The 17,972-nt window shown below is 41.3% G+C and overlaps 1 protein-coding gene across 4 annotated transcripts; it reads right to left on the bottom strand.

Annotated features, from left to right (window-relative positions):
* Window positions 1-4,666: 4,666 nt before the first annotated feature.
* Window positions 4,667-17,512, bottom strand: LOC139574851 (transcription termination factor 1-like). 4 transcript variants are annotated; one of them, XM_071399803.1, is made up of 11 exons: window positions 17,386-17,512; window positions 15,008-15,441; window positions 14,600-14,727; window positions 12,736-12,921; window positions 12,522-12,603; window positions 12,213-12,343; window positions 10,034-10,229; window positions 8,828-8,920; window positions 8,612-8,677; window positions 8,206-8,291; window positions 4,667-7,132 (listed from the first exon to the last, which is right to left on the bottom strand). In XM_071399803.1, the coding sequence occupies exons 2-11, from the start codon at window positions 15,409-15,411 to the stop codon at window positions 6,774-6,776; spliced, it is 1,731 nt and encodes a 576-aa protein (XP_071255904.1). In that variant the 5' UTR covers window positions 15,412-15,441; window positions 17,386-17,512; the 3' UTR covers window positions 4,667-6,773. The 4 variants fall into 4 exon arrangements, with proteins under 4 accessions (XP_071255904.1, XP_071255905.1, XP_071255906.1 ...); XM_071399804.1 differs by having other exon boundaries at window positions 12,213-12,337; XM_071399805.1 differs by having other exon boundaries at window positions 12,736-12,837.
* Between the last annotated feature and the right edge of the window lie 460 nt (window positions 17,513-17,972).

Raw genomic sequence — 17,972 nt, 5'->3', positions numbered from 1 at the left:
GTATTGAGGGGAGGATGGATGGGGCCATGTATCGCGAGATCTTGGCCAACAACCTCCTTCCCTCAGTAAGAGCATTGAAGATGGGTCGTGGCTGGGTCTTCCAGCATGACAACGACCCGAAACACACAGCCAGGGCAACTAAGGAGTGGCTCCGTAAGAAGCATCTCAAGGTCCTGGAGTGGCTTAGCCAGTCTCCAGACCTGAACCCAATAGAAAATCTTTGGAGGGAGCTGAAAGTCCGCATTGCCCAGCGACAGCCCTGAAACCTGAAGGATCTGGAGAAGGTCTGTATGGAGGAGTGGGCCAAAATCACTGCTGCAGTGTGTGCAAACCTGGTCAAGAACTACAGGAAACGTATGATCTCTGTAATTGCAAACAAAGGTTTCTTTACCAAATATTAAGTTCTGCTTTTCTGATGTATCAAATACTTATGTCATGCAATAAAATGCAAATGAATTACTTAAAAATCATACAATGTGATTTTCTGGATTTTTGTTTTAGATTCCGTCTCTCACAGTTGAAGTGTACCTATGATAAAAATGACAGACCTCTACATGCTTTGTAAGTAGGAAAACCTGCAAAATCGGCAGTGTATCAAATACTTGTTCTCCCCACTGTATATATATTTCTGTTCTGAAAGGCCCCAGAGTCTGCAACACCACCAAGCAAGCGGCACCATGAAGATCAAGGAGCTCTCTAAAGGGGTCAGGGACAAAGTTGTGGAGAAGTACAGATCAGGGTTGGGTTAGAAAAAAATATCTGAAACTTTGAACATCCCACGGAGCACCATTAAATCCATTATTAAAAAATGGAAGGAATATGGCACCACAACAAACCTGCCAAGAGAGGGCCGCCCACCAAAATTCTCGCACCAGGCAAGGAGGGCATTAATCAGAGAGGCAACAAAGAGACCAAAGATAACCCTGAAGGAGCTGCAAAGCTCCACAGTGGAGATTGGAGTGTCTGTCCATAGGACCACTTTAAGCCGTACACTCCACAGAGCTGGGCTTTACGGAAGAGTGGCCAGAAAAAAAGCCATTGCTTAAAGACAAAAATAAAAGCATCTGGGAGGCCAAAAGGCATGTGGGAGACTCCCTAAACATATGGAAGAAGCTACTTTGGTCAGATGAGACTAAAATGTAGCTTTTTGGCCATCAAGGAAAATGCTATGTCTGGCGCAAACCCAACATCTCTCATCACCCCGAGAACACCCTCCCCACAGTGAAGCATGGTGGTGGCAGCATCATGATGTTTTTCATCAGCAGGGACTCAGAAACAAGTCAAAATTGAAGGAATAATGGATGGCGCTAAATATAGGGAATTCTTGAGGGAAACCTGTTTGTCTTCCAGAGAGTTGAGACTGGGACGGAGGTTCACCTTCCAGCAGGACAATGCCCCTGAGCATACTGCTAAAGCAATACTCGAGTGGTTTAAGGGGAAACATTTAACTGCCTTGGAATGGCCTAGTCAAAACCCAGACCTCAATCCATGTGGTATGACTTAAAGATTGCTGTATACCAGCGGAACCCATCCAACTTGAAGGAGCTGGAGCAGTTTTGCCTTGAAGAATGGGAAGAAATCCCAGTGGCTAGATGTGCCAAGCTTATAGAGACATACCCCAAGAGACTTGCAGCTGTAATTGCTGCAAAAGATGGTTCTACAAAGTATTGACTTTGGGAGGGTGAATAGTTATGCATGCTTATGTTTTGTTTTTTTGTCTTATTTCTTGTTTGTTTCACAATAAAAAAAAATGTTGCATCTTCAAAGTGGTAGGCATGTTGTGTAAATCAAATGATACAAACCCCCCCAAAAATCACTTTTTATTTCAGGTTGTCAGGCAACAAAATAAGAAAAATGCCAAGGGGGGTGAATACTTTTGCAAGCCACTGCACACAGGGTACTAGTACTGAGTCAATGAGTAATGATAACATGGCTATATACACAGGGTACCTGTACTGAGTAATGATAACTAGACTATATACACAGGGTACCAGTACTGAGTAATGATAACTAGGCTATATACACAGGGTACCAGTACTGAGTCAATGAGTAACTATAACTAAAAATCAAATCAAATTTTATTGGTCACATACACATGGTTAGCAGATGTTAATGCGAGTGTAGCGAAATGATTGTGCTTCTAGTTCCGGCCGTGCAGTAATATCTAACAATTCCATAACAACTACCTAATACACACAAGTGTAAAGGAATGAATAAGAATATGTACATTTAAATATATGGATGAGCGAGGACCGTGCGGCATAGGCAAGATGCAGTAGATGGTATAGAGTACAGTATATACAGTGGGGAGAACATTTCTATTTAAAAGTATTTGATACACTGCCGATTTTGCAGGTTTTCCTACTTACAAAGCATGTAGAGGTCTGTCATTTTTATCATAGGTACACTTCAACTGTGAGAGACGGAATCTAAAACAAAAATCCAGAAAATCACGTATGATTTTTAAGTAATTCATTTGCATTTTATTGCATGACATAAGTATTTGATCGCCTACCAACCAGTAAGAATTCCGGCTCTCACAGACCTGTTAGTTTTTCTTTAAGAAGCCCTCCTGTTCTCCACTCATTACCTGTATTAACTGCACCTGTTTGAACTCGTTACCTGAATAAAAGACACCTGTCCACACACTCAATCAAACAGACTCCAACCTCTCCACAATGGCCAAGACCAGAGAGCTGTGTAAGGACATCAGGGTTAAAATTGTAGACCTGCACAAGGCTTGGATGGGCTACAGGACAATAGGCAAGCAGCTTGGTAAGAAGGCGACAACTGTTGGCGCAATTATTAGAAAATGGAAGAAGTTCAAGATGACGGTCAATCACCCTCGGTCTGGGGCTCCATGCAAGATCTCACCTCGTGGGGCATAACTATTCACCCCCTCAAAGTCAATACTTTGTAGAACCATCTTTTGCAGCAATTACAGCTGCAAGTCTCTTGGGGTATGTCTCTATAAGCTTGGCACATCTAGCCACTGGGATTTCTTCCCATTCTTCAAGGCAAAACTGCTCCAGCTCCTTCAAGTTGGATGGGTTCCGCTGGTATACAGCAATCTTTAAGTCATACCACATGGATTGAGGTCTGGGTTTTGACTAGGCCATTCCAAGGCAGTTAAATGTTTCCCCTTAAACCACTCGAGTATTGCTTTAGCAGTATGCTCAGGGGCATTGTCCTGCTGGAAGGTGAACCTCCGTCCCAGTCTCAACTCTCTGGAAGACAAACAGGTTTCCCTCAAGAATTCCCTATATTTAGCGCCATCCATTATTCCTTCAATTTTGACTTGTTTCTGAGTCCCTGCTGATGAAAAACATCATGATGCTGCCACCACCATGCTTCACTGTGGGGAGGGTGTTCTCGGGGTGATGAGAGATGTTGGGTTTGCGCCAGACATAGCATTTTCCTTGATGGCCAAAAAGCTACATTTTAGTCTCATCTGACCAAAGTAGCTTCTTCCATATGTTTAGGGAGTCTCCCACATGCCTTTTGGCCTCCCAGATGCCTTTATTTTTGTCTTTAAGCAATGGCTTTTTTTCTGGCCATTCTTCCGTAAAGCCCAGCTCTGTGGAGTGTACGGCTTAAAGTGGTCCTATGGACAGATACTCCAATCTCCACTGTGGAGCTTTGCAGCTCCTTCAGGGGTCTCTTTGTTGCCTCTCTGATTAATGCCCTCCTTGCCTGGTGTGAGAATTTTGGTGGGCGGCCCTCTCTTGGCAGGTTTGTTGTGGTGCCATATTCCTTCCATTTTTTAATAATGGATTTAATGGTGCTCCGTGGGATGTTCAAAGTTTCAGATATTTTTTTCTAACCCAACCCTGATCTGTACTTCTCCACAACTTTGTCCCTGACCCATTTAGAGAGCTCCTTGATCTTCATGGTGCCGCTTGCTTAGTGGTGCCCCTTGCTTAGTGGTGTTGCAGACTCTGGGGCCTTTCAGAACAGAAATATATATATATACACTGAGATCATGTGACACTTAGATTGCACACAGGTGGACTTTATTTAAATAATTATGTAACTTCTGAAGGTAATTGGTTGCACCAGATCTTATTTAGGGGCTTCATAGCAAAGGGGGTGAATACATTTGCACCCAACACTTTTCCATATATTTTTTTCTTCAAATTTTTTGAAACAAGTACATTTTTTCATTTCACTTCACCAATTTGGACTATTTTGTGTTTGTCAATTGCATGAAATCCAAATAAAAGTCCATTTAAATTACAGATTGTAAAGCAACAAAATAGGAAAAACTCCAAGGGGGTGAATACTTTTGCAAGGCACTGTAGGTGTCACCAATGTGGGAAACTTATGATTTTCTTTCTATGACAAAATTATGTTTGATCAAAAGTTGTAAAGATCTTGAGCTATAGTTGGTTGGCTTGCTATTGTTAGCAAACATGGCTAGTCTTTTCCTCGACTACAATAGAAAATACATCATCCTCTGGTGAAGACGGCATGTTACCTCCTCGTCCAAGCCATTCTCCTCGTCCAAGCCATTCTCCTCATTAAAGCCATTTCCCGAGTTGTCGTCCGTCATGTTGAATGCACAGTTTTGGGCTGAATCGAGAAGAAACTTACATCACCCCTACAGTTGACCAATCACAGACAAAGGGGCATAGACTTCCGATACCGAACTTCAAAACAAATCATAAACACCACACGTATTATTTAATCGTTACACAACTCTTATCCAAATTATAGGATCTGTGTCGCTCTATGAACTGACCACTGTCCGACCAACAGATTAACACAGGACCTCTAAAAATAAATCCACAGTATTTTTATTTAACCTTCAAAACAGATTGAGATAAAAAAAAAAAAAATCTATTTACAAGAGAGCCCTGTACACATTACAATCAAAAAAAGAATATTAAAACATATGTGTATAAAATAATTCAGCACACAATAAACAAAAATAAACATGAATAAAATCAATCCCATTCAACTACATAGAGGTCCTAAATCAATCCCATTCAACTACATAGAGGTCCTAAATCAATCCCATTCAACTACATAGAGGTCCTCAACCAGTAATGTGAACTGCCTGGGTGACACCAGCACATCTAACATCTAACTGCAGATTGTTCCACAAATTAGGGGCAAAAATACAATGCCGACTTTTCCCCGAAATCTGTGGAGACTGAAGGGATCTCCAGTGTTACCCATTCCTGTGAACGGGTTTGGTAACTTGTGACACTTAATAAAGTTACATATAGAGAGTTTGTCAGATTGCTTTGTAAATAAAAGAGAATGCAGCTCTCTTCTTAGAGAGGTCCATCCCACATTTTATACAGACTACAAGGATGAGTCCTAAAATTGTCCCGTGATAAAACGTATTGCTGATTGGTAGACGGCGGCCAAGGGTTTTAAAACAGAGGTTGCCTGTAAACTACATCACCAAAATCCAATACAGGGAGAAGCGTTGTTTGAACAATCATTCTCCTGTTTTTAATACTGAGGCCTGATTTATTTAGATATAAAAAAACTATCTTGGATCTTAGCTTCTAAGTCAAATTTTCTATATGAGTTACGAAGGACAACTTGTCATCAATCCAGACACCCAGGAACTTATATTTGAGAAACAAGCTCAATTTAGGCTCCATTTATAGCGCAGATATGCAGGTCCTCAGGGTCAACATTTCATGGCCTAGAGAACAGCATGAGCTTGGTTTTACTTGTATTTAACACTAATTTAAGATCTGTAAGTGATTTCCGAACTGGATCAAAGTCATTCTGAAGTTCATGAATGGCCTGCTGCACTGAGGGTTAGGGTCAGCCCCAACCCTAACACTAACCCTGAGGTGGCACGGGAACACAAAACGGTGTCATCAGTATAGAGATGAATGTTACAAGTATTAACAGTGTTTCCTATGTCATTAATATACAAGGTGAACAATAATGGACCCAAAATCAAACCTTGAGGAACACCTTTTTGAATCTCTAAGAAATTCAGATTTAACCCCATCTATCAAGATGGCCTGAGTTCTGTCACTAAGATAATTCTGATTTAACCCCATCTATCAAGATGGCCTGGGTTCTGTCACTAAGATAATTCTGATTTAACCCCATCTATCAAGATGGCCTGGGTTCTGTCACTAAGATAATTCTGACACCATGAACAGGCCGTATATCCCAGGACGACTCTTGATAATTTCTTCAGTAAAACAGAATGATCAACAGTATCGAACGTCTTTGACAGGTCAATGAACAAGGCAGCACAGATCTTTTTAGCATCCCAGGCATCGACAAGATCATTAACAACTAGCGTGGTTGCAGTGGTAGTACTATACCCAGGCCTAAAACCCTGATTGGTTTATAATAAGAATACAATTATCAGATTAAAAAAAAGAACAAAGTTGTACATTAATCAAGGATTCAAGAATCTCAGCTAAACAAGGAAGTCTTGAAAAGTTAGTAAGTCACTACCGTCCTTATGAAGTGTCAGCACATACACAGATGTCCATGTTCTTTAAATACTTCCTGATAACAATGTTACATTAAAAATATGGGCTACTGATCCAGGAATAAGGGTTGGCTGCACACATAAGCAGACCAGGCTCCAGATGCTCAGCCCCTGGGGGTGTAATCATGTCTAATGTTAACAAAGCATCCAGGACTTCTGTATCAGGGAATTTCAGAAAAGGAAAACATCCAAACGACTCTTTTCAAAAGCTGCCTTTGAAATACATCCAGAAAATAAAGCTTGCAGAGATAAAAATGATTGATAATCAACTGTTCTGAACCTCGCTGTAATAATCTCAGTCGTCCTCATTTTCAAAGATCTCTGAGAGCAGGAAGAGCTCTTGTGGATCGTCTCTGGACTCAGTCTCCCTTGACTCAGTCTGAACCTGGTCGAGATCTCTGGACTCGGTCTCCCCTGACTCAGTCTGAACCTGGTGCAGATCTCTGGACTCAGTCTGAACCTGGTGGAGATCTCTGGACTCGGTCTCCCCTGACTCAGTCTGAACCTGGTGGAGATCTCTGGACTCGGTCTCCCCTGACTCAGTCTGAACCTGGTGGAGATCTCTGGACTCGGTCTCCCCTGACTCAGTCTGACTGTGTCGGAGGAGCTCTTCAAACTTGGGCAGAACACTACTGTACAGGAAATCAATGATCTCTGAAAGTAAAACACATATACATTAAATCAGTAAATGTGTCCAGAAAACAACAAGATTCTTCCTCAAAGCATCATTATATTTGAAGGGGGGCAATCAGTGTTTTTACATGTGATGACACGTGGCATTTTCTTTGGAGGTTTTCATCTCTTTCCGAATGTGGAAACACATCATTTACACATATGTAGACTTGTATAGTGCTGGAGATGAATAGGAGGTTTAAAAACATGCAATCAAAATGGAGCTAGCTTCTACTTCCTGTCCCTTGGAAGTGATGTCACCGGAACACTGATCATAGTGACTTGGACTCAACTATTCTAAAAACCTCCGACCTAAAACACATAGGGATTGTAAACAAACAACTGTGTGTATGACAGCAGCTTCTACCTACCACAGAAAGACATGCTCTGTCTCAACGGCACTTTGGATACTTTTAGCTTGTACCTACCACAGAAAGACATGCTCTGTCTCAACGGCACTTTGGATACTTTTAGCTTGTACCTACCACAGAAAGACATGCTCTGTCTCAATGGCACTTTGGATACTTTTAGCTTGTACCTACCAAAGAAAGACATGCTCTGTCTCAACGGCACTTTGGATACTTTCAGCTTCTACCTACCAAAGAAAGACATGCTCTGTCTCAACGGCACTTTGGATACTTTTAGCTTGTACCTACCACAGAAAGACATGCTCTGTCTCAATGGCACTTTGGATACTTTTAGCTTGTACCTACCACAGAAAGACATGCTCTGTCTCAACGGCACTTTGGATACTTTCAGCTTGTACCTACCACAGAAAGACATGCTCTGTCTCAACGGCACTTTGGATACTTTCAGCTTGTACCTACCACAGAAAGACATGCTCTGTCTCAATGGCACTTTGGATACTTTTAGCTTGTACCTACCACAGAAAGACATGCTCTGTCTCAACGGCACGTTGGATACTTTTAGCTTGTACCTACCACAGAAAGACATGCTCTGTCTCAACGGCACGTTGGATACTTTTAGCTTGTACCTACCACAGAAAGACATGCTCTGTCTCAATGGCACTTTAGATACTTTTAGCTTGTACCTACCACAGAAAGACATGCTCTGTCTCAACGGCACTTTGGATACTTTCAGCTTGTGGTAGTGCATCTGCACGTAGCAAGGAGTCACACCCCTTTGGACATGAAAGAAATGTTAGCCCATAACACTGCATTCCCACACACATAAACCACAATGACCCTGCCATGTGCGGTTGTACTCCTCACTTCTAGAAGATAGGAAACAAAGGCTGTGCTTGTACAGATCCCCCTTTCTTTGACGGTTATCGACCGAGTTCGTAGACAATTAAAACATCTGCGTTGTGTTAAGAGATTTGAGAATCTAAACGTAAATACTAACATAATACAAACCTCTGTCAGTGAAAATGTCATTTATAATAAAAATACAACATTGTCTAAAACAAAGTATAATCTGTGTATAATAAAAGCCACTTACCCAATTGTGTGAGCAATTTCTTCCCAGTCAATATCTGTTGCATCTTCCACCTGCATTGTGTTCAACCTGAAAGGTCAAAATGACATTGAATCAACATTGGCAAAAGTACACCACATTAGTAAGTCCCTACACGGGGCTAATAAATCTTCCAAAGAAAATAAACTAAACAATTCTACAATAGCATATATTGAATAAAAAAATCTTCACATGACTCACGCTTTGATCAAATCCACTTTAGCCTTTACAGTTTTCACACCTCCGCTGAATACTGGTTGTCCATATGTCATTTTGTGTGCCATAACACCCAACCTGGATACAGGAGAAGAGACGTCTCAGAAGACAATGTTCTGAATCTGAACGCTTGTGGAAACAAAACAAGGGGGACTTTGTCATAGTGCAAGAATTGTGCAACGTGCAAAAGAACAATTTGAGTTATAAACGAGACGACTATTTAACTAGAGTTTAGCGAGCAATTCATCTGGGTTAACTAACAACTAACATTGTGTGAGATATATTAATAATTTCTGCTAATTTCCCTGTATAACATAAGTCACATAGAATCTTAACAGTGCCATTGTAAATAAGGTTTTCATTATTTTCGCAAAAATGTATGAATTTTATTGTATATAGATAGATTTTTTTTTATTTAATCCATTTTAGAATAAGAAAGTGGAAAAAGTCTGAATATTTTCCCAATGGACTGTATAGCCGTGTTATTTTCTACTTCCTATATATAGCCGTGTTATTTTCTACTTCCTGTATATAGCCGTGTTATTTTCTACTTCCTATATATAGCCATGTTATTTTCTACTTCCTGTATATAGCCGTGTTATTTATTACTTCCTGTATATAGCCATGTTATTTTCTACTTCCTGTATATAGCCATGTTATTTTCTACTTCCTGTATATAGCCATGCTATTTTCTACTTCCTGTATATAGCCATGTTATTTTCTACTTCTTGTATATAGCCGTGTTATGTTCTACTTCCTGTATATAGCCGTGTTATTTTCCACTTCCTGTATATAGCCGTGCTATTTTTACTCGTTATAGTTATTCACTGAGTATTTACTCCTTGTGTCACTATGTCTATTTTATCTTTAACTCTGCATGGTTGGATAAGAACCCCTCAGTCAGCATTTCACTGTTAGTCTATCTGACACATCCAATAGTCTCTTGACAGATTCTACGGTACAATTTATGTTTACAGTCTGTCCATGAAAGATTAGTGAGCGATACATGAATACCAATTTCTTTATAAAGCACATTGTTGAAGAAAAGTTTCAAATTAAATCACCCTGGAAGATCATAATGTATTTTACAGTCATTTCTGCACTATGCATAATTATTTTTCACAGTGAAAATGTCAGCCATTTTTATTTTATTTTTTGCAACAGTTAACCATGAAACTCTGTACTACCGACCATTTCATTCTACACTGGTCCCGGTGGCGTGTCTTAACCCTCCGGCATACATCTGTCCAGGGGATGTTGTTGTACAGCTTGTCTTTCCTGATGGTGGCATGTCCTCTGCCAGGCTCCACCTGTCCCAGCAGGTGGTCTCTCACAGCTTCCATTAGTCTCTTCAGTTCTTCTTCGCTCCAAGAACCTAAGTTTGCAACTGAAAAACACACACCAAATAAAGTGGGACCGTTGTTCAGACAAAAACAAAATGTCCCAAAAGAAGTGAAGCAGGATGTCAGGCAAGGATCAAGAGTCATTATTAGAGGTCGACCGATTAATCGGAACGGGCGATTAATTATAGCCGATTTCAAGTTTTCATAACAATCGGAAATCTGTATTTTTGGACACCGATTTGGCCGAATTTTTTTACACCTTTATTTAACTAGGCAAGGCAAGTCAGTTAAGAACACATTCTTATTTTCAATGACGGTCTAGGAACAGTGGGTTAACTGCCTCATTCAGGGGCAGAACGACAGATTTTCACCTTGTCAGCTCGGGGGATTCAATCTTGCAACCCTACGGTTAACTAGTCCAACGCTCTAACCACCTGATTACATTGCACTCCACGAGGAGCCTGCCTGTTACGCGAATGCAGTAAGAAGCCACGGTAAGTTACTAGCTAGCATTAAACTTATCTTATAAAAAACAATCAATCAATCATAATCACTAGTTAACTACACATGGTTGATGATATTACTAGTTTATCTAGCGTGTCCTGCGTTGCATATAATCGATGCGGTGCGTATCGTTGCTCCAATGTGTACCTAACCATAAACATCAATGCCTTTCTTAAAATCAATACACAGAAGTATATATTTTTAAAACTGCATATTTAGCTAAAAGGAATCCAGGTTAGCAGGCAATATTAACCAGGTGAAATTGTGTCACTTCTCTTGCGTTCATTGCACGCAGAGTCAATGTATATGCAACAGTTTGGGCCGACTAATTTGCCAGAATTTTACGTAATTATGACATAACATTGAAGGTTGTGCAATGTAACAGGAATATTTAGACTTATGGATGCCACCCGTTAGATAAAATACGGAACGGTTCTGTATTTCACTGAAAGAATAAACGTCTTGTTTTCGAGATGATAGTTTCCGGTTTCGACCATATTAATGACCTAAGGCTCGTATTTCTGTGTGTTATTATGTTATAACTAAGTCTATGATTTGATAGAGCAGTCTGACTGAGCGGTGGTAGGCAGCAGCAGGCTCGTAAGCATTCATTCATACAGCCCTTTACTGCGTTTTGCCAGCAGCTCTTCGTTGTGCTTCAAGCATTGCGCTGTTTATGACTTCAAGCCTATCAATTCCCGAGATTAGGCTGGTGTAACCGATGTGAAATGGCTAGCTAGTTAGCGGGGTGCGCGCTAATAGCGTTTCAAACGTCACTCGCTCTGAGACTTGGAGTAGTTGTTCCCCCTGCTCTGCATGGGTAACGCTGCTTCGAGGGTGGCTGTTGTCGATGTGTTCCTGGTTCGAGCCCAGGTAGGAGCGAGGAGAGGGACGGAAGCTATACTGTTACACTGGCAATACTAAAGTGCCTATAAGAACATCCAATAGTCAAAGGTATATGAAATACAAATCGTATAGAGAGAAATAGTCCAATAATTCCTATAATAACTACAGCTTAAAACTTCTTACCTGGGAATATTGAAGACTCATGTTAAAAGGAACCACCAGCTTTCATATGTTCTCATGTTCTGAGCACGGAACTTAAACGTTAGCTTTCTTACATGGCACATATGGCACTTTAACTTTCTCATAAGGTATCATAAGGTGAATGCACCAATTTGTAAGTCGCTCTGGATAAGAGCGTCTGCTAAATGACTTAAATGTAAATATTGCACTTTTACTTTCTTCTCCAACACTTTGCTTTTCCATTATTTAAACCAAAGTGAACATGTTTCATTATTTATTTGAGGCTAAATTGATTTTATTGATGTATTATATTAAGTTAAAATAAGTGTTCATTCAGTATTGTTGTAATTGTCATTATTACAAAAAATAAATTTAAAAATGGCAGATTAATCGGTATCGGCTTTTTTTTGGTCCTCCAATAATCGGTATCGGCGTTGAAAAATCATAATCGGTCGACCTCTAGTCATTATATTTGATTCAAGTTCCTAATGACTTACACATCTGAGAAAAACGCTTCCTGAGGGGCGTTTCACTCCGGCCAGTCAACTGCGAGATCGTCACCCAATTGTTGCCGTGCAACGTCTGCAGTTTTTTCAAAGAGTAAAGTTCATCTTCGCTGAACCTTCGTATAAAAATTCATAGAAACATTCAAGTAATAAGTCTGTAAAAAGCCACAGTATCACGACCTTCGTGTCAGGAAAAACGGCACAGTTGTTAGTTCCAATTCAATATCACTATACTTTTGTACCCAGTCAAAGCCCATTATTAGCGTTGTCAGATCCTTAAAGTAACTAGCCCAGTCTTACCTGCCCTTGTAGCTGCTATCATCAAACATCTTCCTCCCACCACGAGTATAGACCTTATGCCAAGGCCTTGGGATTCCTTCAGCTGCAACAGGGAGAGGAGATCAGTTTTCTAGGAAATCCCTTAGCATACTTATTTATGCTAAAGACAGGGATATAAATGTGGGGATGAAACTTTATCTGTTATCGTTATGAAGCTGGCTAGAATACACCGCACCTATTCTTTCAGGGAACCTGTGATGACTCTTCAACTTCTGGATTTGTGTCAGTTCGTCTTTGAAGCGCTTTGTATGGAAGAGTTTAGCAGCATTCTCAATCCCTGTGAGAGCCAGGAAGTTGTTTATGTTACTCATGAGTTGTTTGTTCTCCTGTGCGCTGTATCGTCCAGTTCGCAGGGAAATGCCTGGAAAAGACAGAAGATTCCACAGAGGCTTAACCTAGGGCGCCAGGCTAGCGCGGTAACCTAGGGCTCCAGGCTGGCGCGGTAACCGAGGGCTCCAGGCTGGCGCGGTAACCTAGGGCTCCAGGCTGGCGCGGTAACCTAGGACGCCAGGCTAGCGCGGTAACCTAGGACGCCAGGCTAGCGCGGTAACCTAGGGCTCCAGGCTAGCGCGGTAACCTAGGGCTCCAGGCTGGCGCGGTAACCTAGGACGCCAGGCTGGCGCGGTAACCTAGGGCTCCAGGCTAGCGCGGTAACCTAGGGCTCCAGGCTAGCGCGGTAACCTAGGGCTCCAGGCTAGCGCGGTAACCTAGGGCTCCAGGCTAGCGCGGTAACCTAGGGCTCCAGGCTAGCGCGGTAACCTAGGGCTCCAGGCTAGGGCGGTAACCTAGGGCTCCAGGCTAGCGCGGTAACCAAGGGCTCCAGACTCCAAACTGTTCTCCTGTAACACTGGTACTTTTTCAGTTGGTGGCAACAGCCCATGATTTGGTCGCACCCCCCCAAAAAATGCATGATTCAGGATATTTTGATGTTCAACCTAATCCAGTGATGCATTGTGGGTTGACAATTAGGCTATAGTTGTTATATTTGAATGTTAAAATTGGGCTCCAGAATGTTCTGAATTTTCTTTTTTTCAACAGAGATGAATTTACCTACATCTTTATGTGAACTAATATCATAGGCTAATTTATGTGTGTCTAGTCCACCACCTGAGTAAGACGAAACTCAAAACACAATGTCTTAATACCCAGTGCTTTTTGTCCAGCAGCAGGCCCCAGCAGACACAGAGGCTTTCATGACAGTACTGTTAACAATGGTTTCAGCCTCACACACAGATAGGACAGTTTGAGTCAGGTGATGTAGATTGTGCAGCTCACACCAATGAGACAAAAAATTTTTTTTTAACTGTCACATCAAAGTCTAAATCTTACCGTATGCAGACGGCTTTAAGGTGTCAAAACGTGACTAAATGATGTCAGTCTGGAGCCCTGGTTTAACCTACTGGGTCTAAATGATGTCAGTCTGGAGCCCTGGTTTAACCTACTGGGTCTAAATTATGTCAGTCTGGAGCCCTGGTTTAACCCACTAGGTCTAAATGATGTCAGTCTGGAGCCCTGGTTTAACCTACTGGGTCTAAATGATGTCAGTCTGGAGCCCTGGTTTAACCTACTGGGTCTAACTAATGTCAGCCTGGAGCCCTGGTTTAACCCACTGGGTCTAAATGATGTCAGTCTGGAGCCCTGGTTTAACCTACTGGGTCTAAATGATGTCAGTCTGGAGCCCTGGTTTAACCTACTGGGTCTAAATGATGTCAGTCTGGAGCCCTGGTTTAACCTACTGGGTCTAAATGATGTCAGTCTGGAGCCCTGGTTTAACCTACTGGGTCTAAATGATGTCAGTCTGGAGCCCTGGTTTAACCTACTGGGTCTAAATGATAACACATTTAGTCAGCGGGCCAAACACTGAATGTGGATTCATGTGTTAAGGGAGAAAAGAAATCACAATTTCCCCTTTTTTCCAGAAGTCAATAAATGTCTCAAACATCAACACAGTAACATGTTACATAACATAGCTTACATGTGGACAAGTTAACTACATCATCCTACGATAAACACCACGAGGGTTTAAAGAATAAACCTACCTTGTCTTCGGAATTCCTTGAATCGATAAAGATCATACTTGATCATCATTCTGATCTTATTAACAGGACGAGACGCAATATTGGGAACAAACTCTTTGAGCTCATTCATAGCCCTCCATTCTTTTTCACTGTAACATAGAGAGGGGAGAAATATCTACATAACATCTAAAACATCTGTTTTTGAAACCTCTTGATTTGACAGGGCAGGACAGAAATGCCTCCTCTCTGCACAGGAAGAGGTTTCAGATGAAACTCTGGTAGACAGCACAATGATTCACAAAGGTCTGGTTTTCACCAGCAAATCCTACTGTCAATGGTTATGTTCACTACCACCAATAAGGGAAATCACTCTTCAGTATATGCTAGATTCACTCTTAAAACAAGTGTACGAGGTTCCTTTCTACTGACCTGAGAGCTTTATCGTTTTGGATGCGTCTGCGGTGTTGGGTGCTTGTCTCAACCATGGTTGTATGGGGGCCATCTTCCCCTGTCTCAGATTCTGGTCCAGCATCAGGAGTCCTGTTGTCAGACTTAGAGGGGACACTGTCCATTCCCGTGTCGGACTCTCTGCAGCGTTGTATCTTTCTTCTCCTGCTGCCCTCTACAGCCCCTCCATCCGGTTGTATCTTTCTTCTCCTGCTGCCCTCTACAGCCCCTCCATCCGGTTGTGTTTTCAGCCTCGTTGTTGTTTTCCATTTTCTCCCAGTTTGTTCTAGAATACCTGGGAGCTCTGTTTCATCTGGACAAACGTTCAGTTGAATCTCGCCAACTATGTCCTTCTTTCGTTTCCTTCCTGTTGTCGTCCCCAGCATGGTGGCAGCTGTTTAACCGATTTGCACCATCTATAAAACACAAAGACAATATTAAACTGATTAAACTGAACTCTACGATTTACCATGGAGTTGATCGGCGACTAGCGCAGGCAGACTGGAGCTTCGATGTCAAATAAAATTAAGTAACCAAAAAACGATTGATTTCAGCACCCAAAGAATAGCCCGTGATTACACACAATATTGTATTTGAAAACACACACAGGCGCCTGAGCAATGGAGCAGCTGCATCCTCACTTTCTAAATAGGGGTGCATACACATGTTTTTGTACCCCCACTTTTCTAGGAGAAAATTATCATAATCCATTGGGTAATTTGTCATTTTCAAATAATTAGTCGTGTTTTGAGCAAGTCTGTATTAAAATAGATACTGTCCATTTTATATATGATATAATAATTAACAGATTGCATTTTGCACCCCCTCCCCTCAAGATGAATGGTTATGCCCACTGGAAAGTTTTGCTACCCTCCCGCCCACCACTGTTTTGAACATCTTAGAAAATACTATTTAGAATGTAAAAATGTGATATTTTTTAAAATGTTTAATAGTTACAAAAAAAAAAGTTGTAGCTTTGTCATTATGGGGTAGTGTGATGTCATTATGGGGTAGTGTGATGTCATTATGGGGCGGCAGGGTAGCCTAGTGGTTAGAGCGTTGGACTAGTAACCGAAAGGTTGCAAGTTCAAATCCCCGAGCTGACAAGGTACAAATCTGTCGTTCTGCCCCTGAACAGGCAGTTAACCCACCGTTCCTAGGCCGTCATTGAAAATAAGAATTTGTTCTTAACTGACTTGCCTAGTAAAATAAAGGTAAAAAAAAAAATATATATATATAAATAAAAAATTATGGGGTAGTGTGTGGTCATTATGGGGTAGTGTGATGTCATTATGGGGTAGTGTGTGTGTAGATTGAGGGATTTTTCCCCATCCATTTTAGAACAAGGCTGTAATGTAACAAAATGTGGAAAAATTCAAGGGGTCTGAATACTTTCTGAAGGCTCTGTATCTAACTGATGGGAGACACAAGCTACATTCCTTGCCAAATGACAACGGTTTTCAACACCAACATAACAAAATGGACTGGTTTGTTCCAACAACGAGCTGCAGTTTTGGAATAATTGCATGTCGACTATTTTAGTGCTTTGGCTACTTTGCGAACTGCTGGCGCCAGTTAGAATTGGTTAGCCCAGGGCTTGGCTGTAACCTGCCTAAACATAGACAGGTTCTGATAATTTGCAAAAACAGATTAGATAAAGACAACGAGCATATTTTAATCAGAATCATTAAGCCTAGTCCTACACACCACACAGATGTTGTGTCCGTAATTCATCACCATGCTGTGTTCAATGTGGAATTGTTCATTTAGAAAAGTCCAAATAACAGGTAGAATAAACTAAATCGAACATCTGTATATTGTAAAGACAGATTTTTGATTGCAACACTGAAAAGATTGGTATTTCAACTCGCCAAATTGAGCCTCGTTTCAAGTGATCACTGATCAACTTTCACACACAAGATGCGGATCACTTCGCAATGGCTTCTTTCTATTCTGTTATATTACATCATGGCTTTTACTATAAAACAGGTGTCTTGACTGAGATGTGGGCTCTGGAAATAAGAGCGTGTTGTCTGCTAAATGAACAAAACAAGGTTATATCATTGCACAGCCATAAACTTCTACAAACAAGCCCCACGTTGCTGAGGTTACTGCCTTTTTCAAGATCGATAAGGTTTCAATAAATCAATATTAAATGGTACTTTTTGACGGAATAATATATATTAGCAATTGAGACTTGTTATCTGTAATGGTTATGATAAACATGTATTTTTAAGAATTATAAATGTATTTTCTTGCACCCCGATTTTCAGACACATTTTGGCACCCAGGCACACACGTTAAAAAACATTAGTTCACACATCCACAAACACACATCCACGTTTGATCAGCACAACTACCTAGTTAGCTAGTTAGCTGGCCTGGTTAACTACACGTGCTAGTTCATCCGAAGACTCTAGCTTGGTAGTTAAATAAGCAAATCTGAGATAAAACTCGTAAAGAAAAACAAACAAGCACTGACCTGACGGAACACACGGAAAACTGACCTCAGTTCCGCTCCATAGCTTCCTTCTTCTGTTTGACGCGTCAGCGGCTGGCGAGCCCATCAACAGGCCACAGCGCCCCCAGGTGGACGGGGTGTTACTATAACGGACACAGTCAGACCCACCAGTAATAATATATTTAAATGACCACAATGTTAGGAAAGAAACAGTGTGATCCAGTATGATCATGTATTGAATGAACTGAATTGATAGACAACAAATTATAACACAGGCGACTCCTGACAACTGCAGCGGCTTGGGACTGATGTGACAGCATGCACTGAAACCAGAGACTGCAGTCACTGCAGTCCCTCATCCGGCCGTGATTGGGAGTCCCATAGGGCTGCGCACAATTGGCCACATAGGGCTGCGCACAAAATATTCAAATGTAAAGTGTTGTGCACAAATGTGTTTACATTTCTGTTAGTGAGCGTTTCTCCTTT

Source organism: Salvelinus alpinus, chromosome 4, assembly GCF_045679555.1.
Source record: "Salvelinus alpinus chromosome 4, SLU_Salpinus.1, whole genome shotgun sequence".
Classification (NCBI taxonomy): Eukaryota; Metazoa; Chordata; class Actinopteri; order Salmoniformes; family Salmonidae; genus Salvelinus; species Salvelinus alpinus.
This window is presented reverse-complemented; position numbering and strand designations above follow the sequence as displayed.